The 20,038-nt window shown below is 51.5% G+C and overlaps 7 protein-coding genes across 7 annotated transcripts; 4 read left to right on the top strand and 3 right to left on the bottom strand.

Moving 5' to 3' along the window:
* Positions 1-272: 272 nt before the first annotated feature.
* VTN77DRAFT_1124 (uncharacterized protein) lies at positions 273-875 on the top strand (the record flags this gene model as incomplete). Its single annotated transcript, XM_069416822.1, has 1 exon — positions 273-875. One exon carries the CDS (start codon positions 273-275, stop codon positions 873-875), a length of 603 nt encoding a protein of 200 aa, XP_069273040.1.
* A 1,057-nt stretch (positions 876-1,932) lies between these two features.
* VTN77DRAFT_1123 (uncharacterized protein) lies at positions 1,933-2,964 on the top strand (the record flags this gene model as incomplete). Its single annotated transcript, XM_069416821.1, has 1 exon — positions 1,933-2,964. The coding sequence occupies one exon, from the start codon at positions 1,933-1,935 to the stop codon at positions 2,962-2,964; it is 1,032 nt and encodes a 343-aa protein (XP_069273039.1).
* Positions 2,965-5,284: 2,320 nt separating this feature from the next.
* Positions 5,285-6,694, bottom strand: VTN77DRAFT_1122 (uncharacterized protein; the record flags this gene model as incomplete). Its single annotated transcript, XM_069416820.1, has 4 exons — positions 5,285-5,694; positions 5,770-6,061; positions 6,117-6,253; positions 6,307-6,694. 4 exons carry the CDS (start codon positions 6,692-6,694, stop codon positions 5,285-5,287), a joined length of 1,227 nt encoding a protein of 408 aa, XP_069273038.1.
* A 1,619-nt stretch (positions 6,695-8,313) lies between these two features.
* On the bottom strand, positions 8,314-9,975 carry VTN77DRAFT_1121 (uncharacterized protein; the record flags this gene model as incomplete). Its single annotated transcript, XM_069416819.1, has 1 exon — positions 8,314-9,975. The coding sequence occupies one exon, from the start codon at positions 9,973-9,975 to the stop codon at positions 8,314-8,316; it is 1,662 nt and encodes a 553-aa protein (XP_069273037.1).
* A 1,709-nt stretch (positions 9,976-11,684) lies between these two features.
* VTN77DRAFT_1120 (uncharacterized protein) lies at positions 11,685-13,817 on the top strand (the record flags this gene model as incomplete). Its single annotated transcript, XM_069416818.1, has 1 exon — positions 11,685-13,817. The coding sequence occupies one exon, from the start codon at positions 11,685-11,687 to the stop codon at positions 13,815-13,817; it is 2,133 nt and encodes a 710-aa protein (XP_069273036.1).
* A 2,071-nt stretch (positions 13,818-15,888) lies between these two features.
* VTN77DRAFT_1119 (uncharacterized protein) lies at positions 15,889-16,909 on the bottom strand (the record flags this gene model as incomplete). Its single annotated transcript, XM_069416816.1, has 3 exons — positions 15,889-16,450; positions 16,522-16,779; positions 16,842-16,909. 3 exons carry the CDS (start codon positions 16,907-16,909, stop codon positions 15,889-15,891), a joined length of 888 nt encoding a protein of 295 aa, XP_069273035.1.
* Positions 16,910-17,903: 994 nt separating this feature from the next.
* On the top strand, positions 17,904-18,692 carry VTN77DRAFT_1118 (uncharacterized protein; the record flags this gene model as incomplete). Its single annotated transcript, XM_069416815.1, has 1 exon — positions 17,904-18,692. The coding sequence occupies one exon, from the start codon at positions 17,904-17,906 to the stop codon at positions 18,690-18,692; it is 789 nt and encodes a 262-aa protein (XP_069273034.1).
* Between the last annotated feature and the right edge of the window lie 1,346 nt (positions 18,693-20,038).

Here is a 20,038-nt window from a genome sequence, read left to right as displayed (position 1 = left end):
TTTTATTTTTTTATTTTTTTATTTTTTTATTTTTTTATTTTTTTTATTTTTTTATTTTTTTATTTTTTTATTTTTTTTTTGCAATCAGTTGACTTCTGTTTGACTTTTGTTCCGTTCTATGGTCTATTCGTTCTTGTTTCCCCTCGTTCTGTTGTCATATTTCCATACCCAGTGCTCTGATTTATCCTATCGCTCTACGCATTTATCCCTATTAATTTTGCCACCGTCACTATCTCATAGACTCGCGGCTCCTACGCCAGTCCAATCAATCAATGGCAGAGACAGAGACAGAGACGATCCTCGTCTCAGCCGACGCCGCCCGTCGATTCGGCACCGACGTCCTCGTCCACGGCGGCCTCTCTCCAGAAAACGCACGGATCGTCGCCGATGCCCTGGTGCTGGCCGACCTACGCGGTGTCGACTCGCACGGCCTGAACCGGCTGTCGGGGTATCTGGCGCGGATTAAGTCTGGGGCGTTGGACCCGTCGCCAGAGCTGCCCTTCGTCCAGCGCAGCCCTGTCTGCGCGCTGCTGGATGCCCAGCACACGTTGGGATTCCTCGCCGCCCACGCCGCAGTGGAGCGCGCGCTGGAGATAGCAGCCTCGTTCGGCGTCGGAGTAGTCGCCGTCAAGAACAGCGGCCACTACGGCATGGCAGCCACATACCTCCTCCAGGCGATCGATCGGGGATATGGCGCCATGGCCTTCACCAACGCTTCGCGCAGCATGCCTGCCTGGGGATCGCGAGAGCCGCTGCTGGGGACGAGTCCGTTTGCTGTTGGCTTGCCTGGAGGATCGAAAGGTCATTTCATCCTGGACATGTCGCCGGCAGTTGTTGCGAGGGTACGTATTCATTCCACACATATGTCAAAATAATATATTCATGTATATATACACATCTTCATGTCATTTAAGTGCTGTACCTTGTACCGTTTCCCTTCTTGTTATGAGTAATTTCTAGTTGAAACTGTGACAACGATATTCTTCCTTCTAGGGCAAAATCCGCAAAGCAGCCCGCCGCGGGGAAACCATCCCAGACGACTGGGCGCTTGACGCCGACGGCCAAAGTACGACCGACCCGAACCGGGCTCTAGAAGGTGTTGTCCTGCCGATCGGTGGGCCTAAAGGCTCCGGGCTGGCAATGATGATGGACATCTTCGGCGGCCTGATCACGGGGGCGTCATTCGCAGGCGGCGTGCGTGACCAGTACAAGGAGGTCGAAAAGCCGCAGGGCGTCGGCCACTGGTTCCTGGTCTTCAAGCCGGACCTGTTTCTTGACTCGTTGGACGAATATCGCGATCGAATGGACACTCTCCTCTCGACGGTCAGGTCCAGCCAGCCTGCTGTGGGCGTCGACCGGATCTACACACCCGGCGAGATCGAGGAGACGACGCGGGAGGCGCGTGAACGTGATGGCATCCCATTCACGAGGGCGGAGGTCGAGGCACTTCACCGGCTGGCGGAGGAGTGGGGGAGCGCGATGAGGCTGGTCTGATGGATGCTAATAGCAGGATTGTCAGTCGGAATTACAACGCACGAAGGTCATCGGAGATTGCTTAAATTCTGAGAAAATGGTCGGAATGGACAACTTCGATCAGTATTGATTCGTTAGATGTTGTCTATGGGCAGACACGTATGTATATATGATATGCTAAAACCGAGCATGCGATTCTGCTGTATCATTGCCCGGGAAAAGCAGCGAGTCAGTTACATGCCAGCCGGAAATGCGGCGATTGGACATCCCGGCCTGTAGCCCAGTCCCCCCTACCCCGGGTCCACTTTCCCTCGCAAAAAGGGGTATTTTCCACCTGAATTTTAGAAGCTTCAGGTTCTCACTTCTTTGAATAAGATATTTTTTCCGTCCAATGTTAAACGGCGTTTAGCGGCACGTTTTGCAGCATCAAGTATCCTTGAATCCGTCAGAGCAGTGGCGATGGCCACCGTATCAACTGGACAAAAATGCCCGCCCAAGGTCCAAGACTCGATTCCAGAACAGACGGAAAATACTATCCCACATGAGCTTGAAGATCCTACCTCTTGCCTGACGAAAGCCCCGCGTGAAAGCGGCGTTCTTGTGAAACGGACTTCTCGAGCCTGCCCAGTTCAGAGACGCGGTCGCCCCAAAAAGTTCAGCCAGAACACGATTGATCAAATGGTGCATATGCTGGAGGAATCCTGTCACACTCTGTCATGGGAGCAATTGGGGAATGCCGTGGGCGTTGGCGGTGTTCATCTTCAAACTATCCGCAATCAATTGATCAACGAGGGCTACTGCAAGAGCGTTGCTTGTCAGAAGAAGTGGCTCACAGCGGAAGCAGCAGACGCCCGAGTTGCCTTTGCAGTTTCCCACCAAAGCTGGCAGAACGAATGGCGATCGGTTCTCTTCAGCAGTCATGTCTCTTTCGGCCTTGGTCCAAGCCGCAAGGCCAAAGTGATCATCAACGAACAGCAGAGACTCTGTGAAGGATGTCATCGAAACAAACAGAGGGGGCAAGAGCAACATGTGTTTCATTGCTGGGCGATCGTCGGTTTCAACCATAAGAGTCCTCTGATTTTTTATCATCCTGGAAACATTTGTCATCGCCACGCGACGCCTCCGTGTAAAAACCAAGAGACAACCCAGCCGATCAGCCCCGAGAAGCAATTCCTTCTCGTGAAGGAAGCAGCTGGATTTTCAAACGAACCCGATCTTAGACATGAGCTTATTACGCAGACTCATGGCGAAAGTCAACAACTATCCCATATCGTCAGCCCTCCTCGTTCACCCGATCTTAACATCATACATGGCGTGCTGCTGTTCCTCAAGAAGAGGCTTCAGAAAAGGGCATTCCGCGACCAGAACGACCTCAAAGCTGGAATTTTGGAAGAATGGAACAAAGTCTCAATTAAGGAGATCAACAAACTAGTTAATTCTATGCCACGGAGGATCAATGACGTGATACGCAAGAAAGGAAAGCCTGTTTAGCTGTCGAGCTACCTGCTCAGTATCGTCGACGTTTCTGGTGTCTGGACGGCATCCATTGGTCTGTTAGTTCGGGGACTTCCTGTATTCTAGCGTTCGAAGACTTCTAACGAAGGAGTATCCATGGATAACTTGTGCTGGAGCTTCAATGATTTTAGCTGGTGAACAGAACTGGGTACCGCGAGCAGTGAGTCAGTCAGCGAGATTGGAGTGGTATCTCCCCTGTATCAAAGCCAAGGGTCCCCATCTGTTATCCAGCTCCGTCAGCTTATTCTCCTCTTTCCCACTTGCTATAGTTAATTAGTACTGGGCCACAATTTTGCGAAAAACGTCAGTCGCAGACCCGTTCACCTGGACGCACGCTGTGTCGCTCTTTCTGTACACTCGTTTCGTTGTCAATGGTATCCGGTCGAAGATATTGCAGTTGAAAATACTCCAGCTGTCCAGTAATAATTCCCAGGGAAACTCCAGCCTCGTAGTCATGCACAGATTCTCAGTGCCCCTATATGGCCTTTTCTTCAGCCTCGCGTCATTGATAACGGCCCTGCTAACGGCTGGCATTTTCATCTACAATTCTTCAGCGGAACAAGTCCAGCCCCAGGCGATCTCATCCCTGTGCAGGACCTTCCTCCAGACTGGTATGGTCTTCCTCATCGGTGCTCGCATTCCAGATGTGATCGCCCAGTACGGAATCAAGGCGGCTCTCTCTCCGCGGATATTTTCCCGGTCAGGCTTCAGTCTCCAGGAGGCCATGCTCGCAGGAGGCCTTTTTACGCCGCTGTACCCAACCACCATGAACCTGGACCAACGTCTCAACCTGCTGTCGTCAGCTACGATTGCTGCTCTACTGGGCGAAGCGATTGGAAGAGTAGGATGCGACTTCGGTGGCTGCTGTGGCTCTGCCCGCGATGAGCAGAAGGTCCAGCATTGACCGGGACGATTCTCCGTGCCTCTCCGGGCTGCTACATTGAACAGCCTATGCGCTCTCATCATCCTCGGGCTCCATTTCAGTTCCGTGCTCTCTCTTCGCGTTGCTGGGGCATTGGCTCTTGTAGCCCAGGCGATTGTCCGGATCTCTCTTTCCCGGTTCCGCAGTGACGTTACCTCGACGATGCAGGTCCTTGCTGCTGGGCAATGCATTCTCGGGTTTGCAAGGCTTTTGCACTCAATGAGTAGCCATTCCACTCAAACGGTGATCCCTCTCCCTCTCGTCAGTTGCATGTCGCCGCCAGTCACGACACAAAGTCTGGAGATCGGCGGATTCGCGAAATTGGCCAAGGATCCGTGGGTTGGAGGACTGGCAGTTGGGCTTCTGCTCCCGGGGCTGTTTACTAAATTTTGCAATTAGCGGACTACTGTCTAAATTCTAAGGAGGCTGACAACGAGAGGGTTTTCGGAGCAGAAGGTAAAACCTGGCGGATACCCGATTCAACTATATACCTAGGTAAAGTACTAGTCAACACTCTCAATCTATAATACAAGGATCAGGAGATTCGGGAACAGAGACTGCTAATTAGAATTTTCTGCCCCTAATTGGAATTTATTTTCTTTTTGTATGTCAGTTTAATTTTAATTTCCATCAAAGGTTGGCGGTTTGTTACGTTCTCGTTAAGTGGACTTAATGCAGCTATCTAGAACCCTTGCTTGGGGTTTATACCCACAAAGCAAGAGATCATCAAACTCTCATGTACTGCATTGTACACCCAGCTAGTCGGCTAGTCAGTCAAATGAAGAGTGCGTAAATTCTAACAATACCCATAACTGGATCGTATCAACGCTGTTCGACACCATTCATATGAAGACGACCTCATACTCAAATGACTTACTTCCCGATAGGGCTCACCAGAACCCAGATCCGTGGGTTAGATTCACCAGTCGTAGACATAGAGCGACAAGAGAAACTTCATCGTATACATAGCTGCTCACGTGAGGCGGTTGTGAGCGTGAGGGGGCTGTGGGGCACGCAAGAACCGATTCCACCGTTCCCCACAGTGTGCGGACCGCGGCAATCGGCAAATCCGGGGAAAATCCGGGGTAATAATGTTTACGAAGCGGAGTCGGACTGAGGACGGAGTACTCCATACAGTAGTCAACGGACAGTGGGCGTCGTCCCTGCTGATTTTGGTTCACGAGGGAGGATGAATGGATGATTGCCTAGAAAGCTGGTATTACGACAGCAGATCCAACTGTGATTGTCGTGTCCATGGTCCTTTTAGAACAAACAAGCAATGGCATTCTAGGATAAACAGCCAAGGTAACGTAGCTCCTAGTAATAGATAATACTATTTTCATGCACATCATGCAAGCCGCCCTCCTTCCTAAACTACTGGGCAAGAGCTTTATAGACCGTAGTCTCCAAGTCAAACCATAAGCCAAGCACCCTGGGGTCCGCAAAGGGCAATATCTGTGAGCAGATCATCCCTGCAACGCCCTTTTCGCGATCACACCACCAGTATAGATTCGGCAGACCGGCCCACCAGGCCGTGCCGGACGAGCGGCCGCTCGCTCCCCCGGTCAGCATAAAGGTCAACCCCCAGCCCTGAGGACCGGCAGTGGGATACAACTCTGGGATCGGATTTGTGAGATCAGGCTTGGCATCGGGTATGCCCTGCCGCCCAAAGTCTGGGAACTCTGGAATCTGGTTCCGGAACATCTCGTCCACGGTTTCTTTGCGGAGGATCTGTTTCCCTGTCGTCGGGGAGGTGCCGTCGTTGAGCAGCGTAGCCAAGATTTCTGATCTGATGTCAGCGCGGTTCAACTACCTCCACTTGCCTTATGTGAGCATTAGGTACAGTATAGGTAACTTACTGCAATACTCCTGCGGTTTTCCAAAGCACCCAGCGCCTCCGCTGTTGAAGTAGCCTTTGACTTCCTCGGCCGTATTAACGATCAGCGCACGGTGGAGGAGATGATCACGGAGGGAGAGCTGTCCGTTCGGCGCCCGTTGGTTCATGTAGGCAAGGTTTTTCTTCATCGACTCCGTCGGGATAAAGGAGATATTCTCGATCCCAAGGGGCTCAAAAATGTGTCGACGGAAGTACTCGCCCAGCGAGAGACCAGTGACTCGCTCCACGAGAATTCCTGCCCAGTCAATCCCGACCTATTTGTGGTCAACATCTTGTGCCTGCAGACTCGCATTCTGGATGACCACGTACGCCGTATTGCCACCCTTCTCCAGGCTGGTGAGTGAGAGGCTGGGTTACGTCAGATATATGCCCCGAGAATTCATCATAGCCGATGGGACGGTTGTAGTCCCTCAGCTTCTCGTTGAAGAATGAATAACCGAACCCGGCTGTCCGTTCCGTCAGCATGTGTTTCTCAACCGAGGTCTTGTCAACCACCCACCTGTATGGCTGAGGAGCATCCGCAAAGTGATCCCGCGTTTCTTCTCGACCAGCGTCCCGTCTGGTTGGAGAACCTTTGTCTCCTTGAGCTCAGGTGCTAGGCGCTCAACTTGACTGGCATCATCCAAAGCCAGCAGTCCCTGCTCGACAAGTTGCATGCAGGCAATACCCGTGATCATCTTGGTGCAGGAGGCTATGCTGAAGATGCTGTCCAGCGTCATCGGCTCCGAGCTCCCGTAGCCACGCTTGCCCCCAGCATGAGCGAACTTCTCCCTTCCATCCCGGCCGACGACCACGAAGACTGTTCCCGGAATGCCGGACTCATGGTCAGCGCATGCGGCGTCGACTTTCCCCCGGAGGGTGTTGATCGTTTCGGCGGACAGGGACATTTTCGGAGGGTTAGGCGAAAAATCTGAAGGTAGACGAGAAGGAACAAGGGCATTCACATAGTGGCTATCATGGAGGAGTCAGAAAGCAGAATATATAGCATTTTCGCGATGCTCTGCAACTATCAAGCCCCTCACGGTCGTGAGGGGTAACAGACTGTAACGAATCCATATCGTTGAGATTTCGGTGTTTCTCGTCTGTCGATCTGCCCCCAGAACGCTGATCTCAGCCAATGGTGCAAAGGTGTGAACTTTATTGACATTGGATAGCTATAATCGAACGAGGAGACCGTGCTTAAGCTTCAGAACAATAGTCCCATGGGGCCCCGCATTCCGGGTCCCGGACAAACGGATGAACCATGACAGCGGCGCAGGCTATGAGGGGAATTGTTCTCTCCGCATCTTGATCGGCGATGATCCATGGAAACACGATGGGATGTTGTGTCGTTGGAGTGAGTGGATTTGAGGATCCACGTGTCAGCGAACCCCGCAACGGCACAGTAGCGCTGTAGGGAGCACAGTAAGCAGTTGAGGCCAGAACAACCAATCGCGATGCTGCATTCCAATTTCCTAACAGCAACTTAGTTGTGATTCGGAGGGACCTTTCGATATCGGATATTGGAGCCTGGGAGAGTTTTCGTGGGAAACAGTTGAATCCATCCCAGAAAGGAGAAAAGATCTCGGTCTAACGGGAGTATCGTCCCGAAATCGTAGCAATAGCAAGTGACTGACTGGATGAGGAGGAAGACTGAGACAGCGGCAGTACCAGGCTTCGATCTCCTTCTCCAGGTTGCGGATCTTCTACTTCGATTGGATGGTCTCTGACCCCGGACCGAGGCCCGGTTCTCTCCGCGTCCGAGGAAAGACGGGGAGATAACTCGAGAGTGAGATTTTTTTTTTGAAGTGAAAGAAATTGAATATCTTCGACGCTGATATGCAGCTGTGGCAGCTCAGTCTGGACCGCAGAAGATGTCTGCACAAGGCCTGTTGCAATTGTTGCATCTGGGTTATGTCGAATGCACAATGCGGTTCTCTCCCAAGTGGAGCCAACATCGGATACATCTCGTTCTGCTGATGAATCATCGTCTCACAGGTTGACAGCTGAGCAGTCGTCAAGATTTCTGTTTATCCCGTTTCAGAAAATATAAATCTCATGACGGTCTACCTTAGCTGTCACGATGATGTTGAAATTTTGGATCACTGGTGCAATCACCCCTAATTGATTTGTCATTTATCATTAGCCTTGATATGGTTATCGTTGCTTTGTATGTCAGACGTCTTTACTTGTAAAACGATTGAATAGACGAGAAAGATCTCGTGTGCAATACGTATTGTGCCAAGTTGGAATAGTTCTTTTCAAGAAAAAAAAACAAACTGCACTCATACACGCTTAATACGAGCCCCTCACTCCGTCGATTGCGTCATTGATCTAGCCTTCATGTATCTGCATCGGGCAGGAGAAAAGAAAAATAATGCAGACGTCTGCTCCGCAGGAATATATAATTATCACGACACAAAATATAGAAAAAGTTATGCCAGCTGATTGTCACCTCCAACGAAGAGAGGTGGTTGATCGACTCGTCGGAACAGGATCTCCATAGAACCTCCACGATGCTCGATAATTAGGGCTCAGAGGCTGGCCTGTCAGCAGGGCCCGCACAAACTCGATGGGCATCTGGTTGTTGCGCAGGATCTGGTCGTGGAACTCCTTCTCGGCCATCCGGCCACTGGTGACCAACTCCTGGCGGAGAGAATACAGCTGTAGAGCGCCGAGCATGTAGCCAGCCTGATAGAGGGGAGAGTAGTCGCCGTTGAGCGAGCGACGCACTTCGCCCTCTGCCGTGGCACGCTCGTGCCCGACCTTGTCGACCAGTAGGTCGATGCACTCTTGCGGGCTCATCTAGCCGAGGTGGAACTTGATGGAGAAGATAATGCGCGTGCACCGGTGCATGCGCCAGAAGAGCATCCCAACCCTGTTTGTACGCCGTCTTGGGGAATCTCTCGTCGTCCCAGAGGATTATCTCCCAGTACAGGGCCCAGCCCTCGATCGAGAAGGGGGTCCCAAACAGGCGCCGGTATGGGCGATAGCGGGTGTTTATGAACAATTGCAGGTGGTGCCCCGGAATCAGCTCGTGGAAGACGGTGGCGCGCGAGTAGTGGATGTTGTTGCCTCGCATGCTCATTAACTTGGCCTCGTGGTACATCGTGTCGGGAGGATATGAGACAATAATCGACTCGCCTCCCAGGAAGAATGGGTTGACCTTTTGCCTCTCCGAAGCCATCATAAACATGCGCCATGTCTCTGCTGCGAGTGGTGGTACCGTCACCAGGTCGTGTTTCTGGACGTATTCGATGGCCTCCGCAGCGAGATCGCGGACGAGCCTCGTCTGTTGCCCGGGCTCGACATAATCCTCCCTGACCACCGCCAGCGCTCGACGCCAGTCGTCTCCGAAGCCCATCGCGCGGGAGATCTTCTTCATCTCCGTCTCGCACCCGGCGTACTCCTGCTCGCCGATCCAGAGCAGCTCCTCGGGCGTGTAGTTGATCTTCTCAGCTTCCAGCTCGACCAGCAGACCGTCGCGACCAATAGGCTGCCCAACAATGGCATCATCCTGCTCGCCGGGCTTGATGCCGACAAGCTTCTCGCGAATCAGCGCGGCGTATTCGCCCAGCTGCTGGTCTGTCGCAGCGTAGGGCTTGGACACCCACCAGGTGAACAAAGGGTCATAGCCTTGGTAGAAGCCATACCATTCCGCGAGGTGGGCGCGGAGCTCGTCAACGGTGATGGCCGCGCGAAAAGCGCTGGTTCTGTCCAGCGTGATCTGGGCGTCCTGGACCTGGGCTTTGAGCGCCTGAATCGCTTTCTGGACGTCATGGACATCCTGCGCGGCCTTCTTCGCGTCCAGCGGCCGTGCCTTCTGGCGGTTCTCGCAGAGAGCCGTGATGGTGGACGCAAACGGCTGCAGAAGAGGCTCCGTCTTCCGGTCCCTGGCCACCTCGAGCTCGAGCTGTCGCCGCAGCCGTTCGAGGTGGTTCTTCAGGAGCAGATAATCGACCTTGCCCTGTTGATCGAGGGCGTTGAAGGCCACGTGCGTCGCCAAGTCCGTGAGCTGTTTGTCATAGTAGGCGCGCAGCCTTGCTGCCCTCTCGGGGGACGTTTTGATGTTGTAGAATCGCTCCAGCTCGGGCAGGTCCTCGGCCACGATTTCGATGCGGTTGCGCAGCGTCTCGCCATGCTGACTGGACTGGGGAGGTGTGATGGGGACGGACACGGAGGAAACCATGGTGTATGGAATTACAATTCCTGCAGTCGCTATTCGATCACTTTCCTTTTCTCCTGTTCATGCCAGCACCTCGGTCCACCGATGGAATCATGCATGGATAATTATAAGAATAATAATAACTATGCATGAAAGAGAAGCAGGAGCTCCTCTCCTCTCGTCTCGTCTGCTCATCGATAAACAGGCTGATAAGATAAGACGAAGACTCCTCTCGGCCTAACTGCTGTCAAACCTCAGCGAATCCTCCGCCAAGACCTGTTCTATCATACCCGATTAGGAAGGTAGAAAGTGATCTGTTGCCACGCTCAAATTCTCCCCTATTACATTGTACGTACCAAGCTTCTGTAGCTTTCTCTATGTACTATAGCTAATTCGATTATCATTGCCAGTTTTCTTCCGTATTCTTTTCCTGGTGCTGTTGTTGGTGCAGCAGGGGAAGTTGAGCAACTTAGAAAGTACATGGTTAACACCATGAATTATATATTTAGATCTATCACTTAGGTTTAACATCTTAAAGTCAGTATTTATCATATACTAGGGACAGAAAGGAAGGAAGAATAAAGGACTAATAAGAGGATATTAAGCCTGAGATAATGTCATGGCCTAAATAAATAAGAACGAAGTCTATGCAGTGGCTCAACTACAATCCAAGCTAAGGACTGTATTGATGGGTAAAGAATTGCAGGAATCCGATATTTTCTAACAGGAGATGCATGTCAAGAACCAGGCATTATGTACTGTAGATTCTTGTAGTGAAGTAATTGTCAGTCTACCATTGTTGATGGTGACATCATACAACTCTTATTGTATGTCTTGTACGATGTTTGGTGACATCACCCGAGAAGTACTGCCTTTTAAAACCGGTGGCTGGGAATAGATGGGACGACCGGGTCTTGCAATGGTATTTGATGGTATACAATCAGGTCGATTGGAAGGGTGACTTGTTAAATACACAATCCTTAATAATAATATCGAGACATTGTACTCCATAGGCCATACGGTAGATCAATGGAAACATTGGCAATGCCTCTGGATAGTGGCGGACAGACCTCGGATGGCATCTCCGATCCCGAACGGCTTACATAATATTTCCTGACTAAGCTGGGTCGCCAACCTAAACTAGTTAGGTCCGTTGGCCCTGGATGTGCTCCGAATTGGCCAATCAGAGGCGATGCCGCCTTCGAGGTGTGGCTGAGCGAGTCACGTGCATTTGAACCAATCAGACGTCGGGCGCTCCCACTTTTTTCCGGGACTGAAACAGGATTGCAGACAGACACCTGGAGGCCCCAGGCAGCATGCACTACACCACCCGCCTGCAACAATCACTCACGACGAGAGACTGGAGCATTGGCAGGTCTTTGCATTATTCTTCATTGATTCTTCATAGTTCTGTCTTCAAATCTGGCAACCTCCAGAAAGTGCCGGTGCCAGCGTTTTTTTGCCGCCGTTCCTGCCAAGTCCGACGCGGGACGAACTCAGTCCTCGTACCGCCCTGTCGCTCCCTAACTCGCTCACTCAACCCTCTCTCATCGTCAGGTCCCTTGTTTCCATCATCAACCGGCCCTTCTCTCATCCCAGAACGATTCTGTCCTAGAATAAGACGACTCCTTTTGTTTGAATTCGGTCCTCTCCCTTCCACACGCGATTTCATCGTCCTGGGCGCTGATCACGGTCGACGGGAAAGGGGAGCCCGACAGGGCCCATGAAACGCCATGTCCGGGCGTAAACAATCAAACCGTGAGAGTCTAGATGGCTCCGTCCAGTCTCAGCCAGAGATGCGACAGCAGGATGGCCTCTGGTCCCATCCGTCGCTGTCCCGTCGTTCTACCAATCCCAACGTCTTTTCCGATGACTACTCCGTTGAACCCTTAGATACCCCCGATGCCAACCGTCCTCGTCGATCCCTCTCCATCTCCTCCAACGACTCCTCCTCGACCCTCCGCCAGACGCAGGCTGACCAGAATGCCGCGAGATCCTCCCGGGCTGAGAATGAAGCTACCGCGAACCCATTTGCGGATGAGGCTCGTTCGTCCCTGGATGAACTTCAGCGTCGTTCAAGCATCCGCAAAGGCGACCTACACAACCGTCAGTCTTCGGTGACCAGCACATCGACAATGTCCAATCGGTCAGGAATGCACCGCCCGTTGAGCATGTCGATACCCCGGGCCATGAGCCCGTACACCGGAGCGACCGGTCCGAGCCATCCTTACGCTATGTACCCCCAGGTCGGGGTCAGCCGCTCCGCCAGTATCGCGACGATGTCGACAGTCCAACAGGCGGATGGTCCGCTCCAAGGGACGAGTGCTCCTCAGCACCCGTACGCCATGTACCCGCAGAACATTGCTCTCGAAGGCGTGGACGACCAGCCCATTCCCGTGGGGTTTCCCGCTGGTTCCCTCCAGCCCTACCAGAGAGCACCTGCGCAGCCCGATGATGTCGGTGATATTATTGGCCCGGATGGCCACTTGGAGCAGCTTCCTCCCTACTCTCGTTATCCCGATGGCATTCCGCCCAAGACAGCAATGGGAGCAGCCAGTATTGCCAGTGCCATTCCAGAGCAAGATCAGGCTGCCCATATCCAGCCTCCGCCTCCGCCCCCGCCGCCTCCGGACATGTCCTCGAGGACGCTGGTGAACATCAACTCGACAGAGCCGATCGCTCGTTCCGAAGTCTCCGCGGACAGTGGTACGACTTCAACCCAGTTCGACGAGAAGCTTGGAAGAAGAAGCAGGCAATCGTGTTGCGGGGCGCCATGCTGGTTGGTGGCACTTCTGGTACTCGGCATGTTGGTCGGCGGGTTAATTGGGGGCGTCATCGGTGGGATACTGGGGGAGAGGAGGGCGGAGGAGCGATCATTACGGCGTGCGCGTGAGAGTGCGAGTTTGACCCCCAGCGTCGTGACGGTCACGTATACATCAGATGTGACTCCTCTTCCGACGACTCCCTCAAATCTTCTTGAACTCCCGACGGGCCGGTTTGTGGTTCCGGCCAGCATCCAGAATCAGTCCAAATTCTGCGTTTCAAATACCCCGTACACAGCGTCGTGGAGCTGCCAGGATCAAGGGTTCCTCAACATCGAGATTCTAGGCTCGAACTCGCAAGCGTCCATCTTGATCCCTACTCCAGTGATTGATGGAACGTTCACATACGGAGCCCAGGCACCGTTCCTGCCCACGCCGACCCAGGAGCTCCACATGATGCTGGACAAAGACGACCCGGACTTCGGACCCGCTCTGTTTTTCACCTCTCCTTTTAATAAGCTCGTCATCGTCCAGGAAGATGCGTTCCCCACGCCATCTGCGCAGAAGCGATCCATCAACGAACTGGAGCTCCTGGCCAGCCAGTGGCGCCGCGAGCAAGTTGCCCAGTCGGGGGACAAGCCCTGGTTCTGTTGGTGGAATAGCACCGCCATGGAGTTCTTCATCTACGTGAACGACACCAGCTCTGGCGGCCCTAGAACCTCGACTCCCCCGGTGACGGCGCCGCCGACGACGACCACCGCGGGTGGTGGTCCGGCTAGTATGGGCTCTACACAAACGACCCCTCACAGCAAGCGGCAAACGCAGGCAAGCCCTGCAAGCTACCCACGGCGGATCAAAATCGAGGAGAAACGAGCGATCCCCAATGCCCCACAACCCTACTGCACACAAATGCAGGTTCTGGGGGATGGCATGGTTGTACCGCTGCCGAACAATCCGATCGTTATCGAGACGATTCAACCGTCTGCGACCCCTTCCAGTGGCTCTTCCAGTGGCTCTTCCCAGAAGAGGGAGAGCAACGTGTTGTGGGCACGAGATGATGATGGCTATGACAACAACTGTTACTGCGAGTGGCTGTGGGGGTAGAAGTTTTACCAAGAAACGGGTAAACATGCGATTATTTTTGTTTTGATCTTTTTCGTATCACGAAACGCTGGCGTTTGGGGCTGATGCCGCCGATTCTATGATGGGATACGACTTTGTCTTGCATTTATTGTATTTTTCTACCAGCTTATACCATGGCCGTGTCAGATGAAATCTCTGTTTTGACTCCTGAAGCCATCTCGGTTCTTCTCTTCATGTTGATTGCTTTGTTCTCTTCTGGTCTATATTGTGATTGTCATGGCAAAATACTGGGCGTTGGAATGCAGGGTCTGGTCTTGACTGTCGTTCTTGGTGCTGTTCTTGAGTGGGATTGCCGGCCCCCTCCATTTTATTTCGTTAGGCTTGCTATCTGCCTAGGTACCTCTACCTATGTCGTTACTATGGCTGCTTGGAGCGGCGTATTGTCAGCGAAACGGATTATTGTTGTTCTTGGAAGGGTTGGTCCGGTGGAGTTGTATAATGAATAGGCCTGTGATTCGCTAGCGCAATAGCTATTGATCAATTCATCTGATTCGTATGTCTTGATTGTATGTTTTTGGAGGCGGCCATGCCTTGGACAGTTATTATTCGCTGTGGTCGGCTAGACTGTTGCCCCGGACTTTGCCCAGCTTCCATACGGCTACGCTTAGCCTTATGACGGGCTTCGACGTCATTGTCCTGGCACCAGGTTAGTAGATCGTGCCTGTCGACTGCACCACTGAAAGGGTCGTGATACATTCCAGGTAGTACGGGGTTGTCTGCTTCTGAGAAGTTATACATATATTTGTGTCTGTATAGGCATTCTCAATATATTGCTAAGAGCACTATCTCACATATATATATCTGCTTAGATCCTATATGCTATTTCATTCACGATAACCGAACGAACCGATCTATCTATCTATCTATCTATTGATTTCCTTGCCCTCCTCGACTGTCCATCAAGATATATAATTACTCAGGATGAATCCCCTTTTCCTCCGTCTAGGTTCAGCGAGCAGCACCAGCAAGGTGCTCAGCAGTCGCCTCCTCCTGTCGCGATATTCATCCACAGCGAACCATATCACTATCCCCGCGTCGTCTTCTCGAAGACACTACTCATTCAGCTCGTACGGCGGCAACGGCGAGCCTGGTGGGCAACAGCCTGGCGCACAGAGGACAAGGGAGATTGAGCATCCTGGTATGTTGTAGCCATATATACGAGAGGAGCGAGTCATAACACTGCTAGCTAGTGGCTACAGCAACAATGACAGTGACATTGATGCTGACGATTACCATGATACAGGCCCACCATCACCCACCATCCCAACGCAGAAAATGAGACAGCAACAGCAACAGGAGCAGGAAGCACAAGGGCTGGAACACCAAGAGATAGAACGTGAACCCGAGCCCGGGAGCGGCGCATCCACTGTTCCCTTTGCTTCCTCATCATCCTCCTCCTCTTCCAACCCATCATCGTCCTCATCATCATCTCCTTCCGGAGCAGAAGAAGAATACAACCCCCCCATCCCCTCAAACAAAGCCCGCCCCACCCTCAACGACGGGCGCCAATCGCCAAACGTGGACGGGCGCGGGAACCCTCGCAGGGATGTGCCCGAGGACGTAAAGCGACACAACCGCGAGCTGGAGCAGAGGTATGATCGGGCATATAATCAGATTGCGGATGAGGGGAGGGTGCATAAGGGGTTTTAGAGGGGGAAGGATGGATTGGATAAGTAGATAAGATAATATAGTGGATAGATCGATTGATCTGAGTGTGATATGAGTGTATCTAGTATGTAGGGACTATGTAAGTAGAACGTGTTTCATCTTGCTATTTTATATATTTTTTTACCTTATGGTATTGTATGCTAGTGTATGGAATGGGATGGGGTGAGTTGTGACGGTTTTGATTTGATTTGATTTGAGTTGGTAGGTTGGTTAGATGAGGAAGATCTATGCTTACCTAGGTATCTAACTCAGTCTGTCAAATTCCAAGGTTGATGGCATGTGAATATGACTTGTTGAGTACGTATCGATCGTTCTATATCAGCGAATGGCAAGACGCATTCGGGTCAACAACTATATACAGTGTCTAACTTTGCAACAGCGGTGTCTGCTCAGATGGCTGCTGCGGCTGCTGGACCGCATCTTCATAACGAGGCTGAGGGAGAATGTCCTTCTTCGGACCCAGATACTCAAAGTAGATGCCCATCGCCAGCAGCGTCCCCTGCAGCAGCGCTGTCACCACGTACACCCCCCACGTGCTCCACCCCTCCGTGCCCAACCGCTCCGCAAGACTCGCCGCCCAGAGGAGACTTCCCGGCGTCTGAATGCACATCGTCTGGATGCTCAGGCTGCCCACCCGCCGCAGACGGAAGGTCGTGTAGATTTGCGGGAAGTACTGGATCGACGCGAGGATGGCAGACATGATTCCCAGAATGTTGGCCCAGGCTTGGAGGTGCGAGGGTTGCGTGATAGCAATAAGGATGGACATGATTAGGAGGATAACAGCATGGACAACACAGAGGATTGCGACAGTCACGGCAGTGCGATACGGCGGGACGGCGTCGGTCGGCTTCGTCGTGGAAGACACGGGGACCGTGGGAGAGGTCGGGGAGATTGCACGGGGATAGTAGATGAGAAACAGGAGGAGACTGCCAGAAAACGAGTCAGAGAGTACGACTTGAAGGGAAAGGCCAGAGTACGACTGAAGGCGGCCGCATACATCACATAGAAACACAAACACTGCACCCCAACCTGGAAGATGCCCAACAACCCGGCAAAGCAGGCTAGGCCGCTGATCTCCCGGCAGCAGGCGGCATCCTGGGCGCTCCGCGGCAGAACCAGGATATTAGCAAAGGCCGACGTGGCCGAGGTCGTGCCCAGAAGGACAAAGTACGGCGAGATGCCAAAGGAGCTTCGGAGGGAGATGATCCGGATGTGCTGGGGGAGGTAGGAGACGAGGATGCCGACGAGGATGGTGCTGTTTCAACTTGGTGAGCAGGCTTTTGGTTCTAACGGTAGGAAATATCTGAGATGTCATACAGGGAGAGGGTGAAGTTGAAGTAGCCCGGCGAAGCCAGCTGCTGGCAGTGGGGGTTGACAGGGTCCATTGAGGCAAGATCCAAGCTACACTGGTCGGTAGGACCACGCTGACTGGCTGGCTGCTATCAGGAGAAGTCTGATTCGGAGAAAGCAAGAAACAAAAGAGCTCTCGTAGAAGAGATCTCAAGAAGAGAGCTCAAGATGGCCTGGCAGTGCAGGTCCGGAGTTGTGATGATAGCGGTGGATACGTGGATGACGCTAGTGCGTTATCTCCGCAGATCACCCGGGCCACTGTATTGTACGTACTGTAATGTAATGTGCTGTACTTCATACGTGGTTTCAGGCGAACTGACTACAAGGAAAGATATGCAACCAGTTTGCACCTTTGCATGAGGACAAGAATAAAAAGACTTCTTTATTTTGTTTTGTCGAAGTCGTCTTCTTCTCCTCTTCCTCTTTTCTTTATTTTTTCTTTTTTTATTTATCATTTCTTTATTTAATGGATTAATTAAAGATGTGACTGGTTCGCATCTTTGCATGAAGATAAGAACAAAAATATTTACCCTTTTTGAGAAGTTCTAACAAAGGAGAAAGAAAAAAAAAGAAACGGATTCGCTAACTAACCCTAATCTGATCCTACTGTAGAACTAGAACAATCTCCCAATTCTTTGATTCCTCCACTGACCCATCGACTCAACGAACCAAGGCCCATTCGCGGGAAAAAAAAAAGAAAAAAAAAGGGCAAAGGAAAGGAAGGCATGATAAGACAAAAAAGAAAGAAGGAAAGGAAAAACAGGAAAGACAAAAATTGAAGAGAGAAAGAAACAAAGACAGACCTGACTGACCGACCGTCTGACTGACTGACTGATTCTCCTCACCCTCCCTAAGATACCCGACTCTTTCGAAACATTCTCTTTCTCTTCTTCCTCAGGATCTTCCTCTTTTCCTCGTTCATACCTTGATACCCTTCGACAACCACGGATTCCATCCTTCGTCATGAACACCTTGTTCCCTAGTTTTTCCCTGCAAAATCCATATCTCGGTTAGTCGCTGAACTAACATATGATTTCCTCGGAGAAAATCAACTCACCGCCATGGCCTCCTCACCTACTGACCCTCGCATACTGCGCAATAATATTCTCAAACTTCTTGTCGACCTTGAACAGCCGCTCAAAGGCCTTGACCAAGTTTGCCATGCGCAGCAGCTTCTTGTTCTTGTCAGCGACCTCCGCCTCGAGCTTCTGGATGTGCATCTTCTGCTCCCGCGACTTGGCCAGCAGGCTGCCGAGGATCTCCTGCACCATGCCGGTCTTCTCCTCGAGCGAGTCGATGAGGCTCTCGATGTCCTCGTCCGTCAGGTCGTTGTTGTCGTTGTTCGGCGGGGGGTCGTTTGGCCAGCCGCCGACTGCAGGGACTCCATTCGTAGGGCCGGTTGTGTTACCATTTGGCATTGCACGGGATGTCGAGGGTGATGGTGGAGGAGGCGTTTTGACCGCGGTTTTTTCCTTGAGATTCGCAGGGTCGCCATTAAGGGAACTTTTGGGACGGTTTGATGGAGAAGAGGGAGCAGCAGAAGATGGTCCTGCTCCGCTTTGTGGGCTAGTCGGTCCGTTCGACAGAACTGTGAATCAAATGTCAGCAAGATCCAGCCTGTATAGCTGTAGAAGAGTCGGTCGGGACGAACACACCTGCAGGAGCCATGTTGCTGGACTAGATGATGTTTTTGAGCCAAGTTTATATATTGTATTTCGCGATTGCTCGTGTCTGACTGAGGAGATTCAAAGTCGTCCGTCCAAGCTTGCTTGCTTGCTTCCTTTCTTTCTTGCTTTGCCTAGATCTTTTATCGTCTGAGATGGTGCTCAACCTGGTCTTATACACACTGCAAGAGTACATTGTTGAACGAAGAATATTCCTTTTCTGGCAGCAGAAGGAAAGGAGAGTCCAGTGATGCCCGAGCTGGAGCGGTTTACACTCTCACAGCCTGCTCTGCTGGTCATCGGGCGCAGTTCATAATACAATTACTGCCAGGCTGAGGCGTGCTGCTGGGGGGAGTTGGTCTACTCTCACTCCGTACATGTGCATGAACATGGATTCTCAATACTCGCACGATGGAATCTGCGGTATACACTACTATCAGAAGGCAGGCAGGTAGACAGGAGGCAAAGCAGGCTACCCAGGAAACCCTTTGTTTGCCTATTGCCACAGTGAAGTGGCACCAGAAGACTTGAATCATCCATCTCGACGTTTTGCAGAGGCAGCCTCCAGCCTGATCAGCAGATCAGCAATAGTCTGTCGCTAAGTAGAGCTGAGCCAGGTAACTAAGTAAGGAGGCTTGCTAATGGCTGCCCTTGCGGCCGGGTAGGTACGAACACAGGATCATCATTACGCGTGGGAGAGAAATTGAAGGAGTTCATCTGATTTATTGTCTGTTGCTGAGCATAAAATACACACACTAGCTGGGGCAACTGCAAGCCGGTCACAACCACCGTTTCATATTCAGTACCGAGCAAGCGCTTGTTTATTCGGTTGCTGCAAACGTGGCAAGTGTGGCATAGCGTGGGGTGGCATATGGCATGAATAGTAATATTATTATCATGATTGGTGATTATGACTGGATGCCTTTCTTGCATAGGGGCACATTTTGGGTTGTTATGCAGATCAAACAGGCGAGGAACTACCTGCATACATGGATGTAGTTAATATCGTTAGGCCTCAAGAGCCGCTCTTGGATCTCTTTCTCCGCGGAGGGAGAGATCTATTGAGCCGCAAAAACTGCTCGAGACGGTTTGCAACCTAATCACCCATACGAAAATTATCGTCATTATTATTACTTTTTTTTTTTCCCTTTTTTTTTCTTAGAAACTTTACTAAGGCAAAAAACATTATATTCTATGAGAAAACACCAATCTCTACAACAAAACGTCAATCTCTTAAAAAAACACCAACTTCTCTTTTCGGTAATGGTTTTTCCAAAATAGGAATTTATACACTCTCTCCACCACCACCTCAACTTATATGTAGATAGTCTGGATAACAATCTAGTCTAGTAGATAGATTAGATAGCAATTAATTGCAAGCCTCTTTGTCTTCTTAGATTTCAATTAATCTCCTAATCTACATAGCATGGTAGGTAGACAATAAAGTTATAGTCCCAATCTAGCCACGGATGGAGAAAAAGAGGAGGGGACAAGAGTCGT

The sequence above is a fragment of the Rasamsonia byssochlamydoides genome (genome assembly GCF_041956645.1).
Source record: "Rasamsonia byssochlamydoides strain NRRL 3658 unplaced genomic scaffold VTN77scaffold_119, whole genome shotgun sequence".
In the NCBI taxonomy this organism is placed as follows: Eukaryota; Fungi; Ascomycota; class Eurotiomycetes; order Eurotiales; family Trichocomaceae; genus Rasamsonia; species Rasamsonia byssochlamydoides.
The sequence above is the reverse complement of the archived record's forward strand: the minus strand, read 5'-3'. Positions and strand labels throughout refer to the sequence as shown.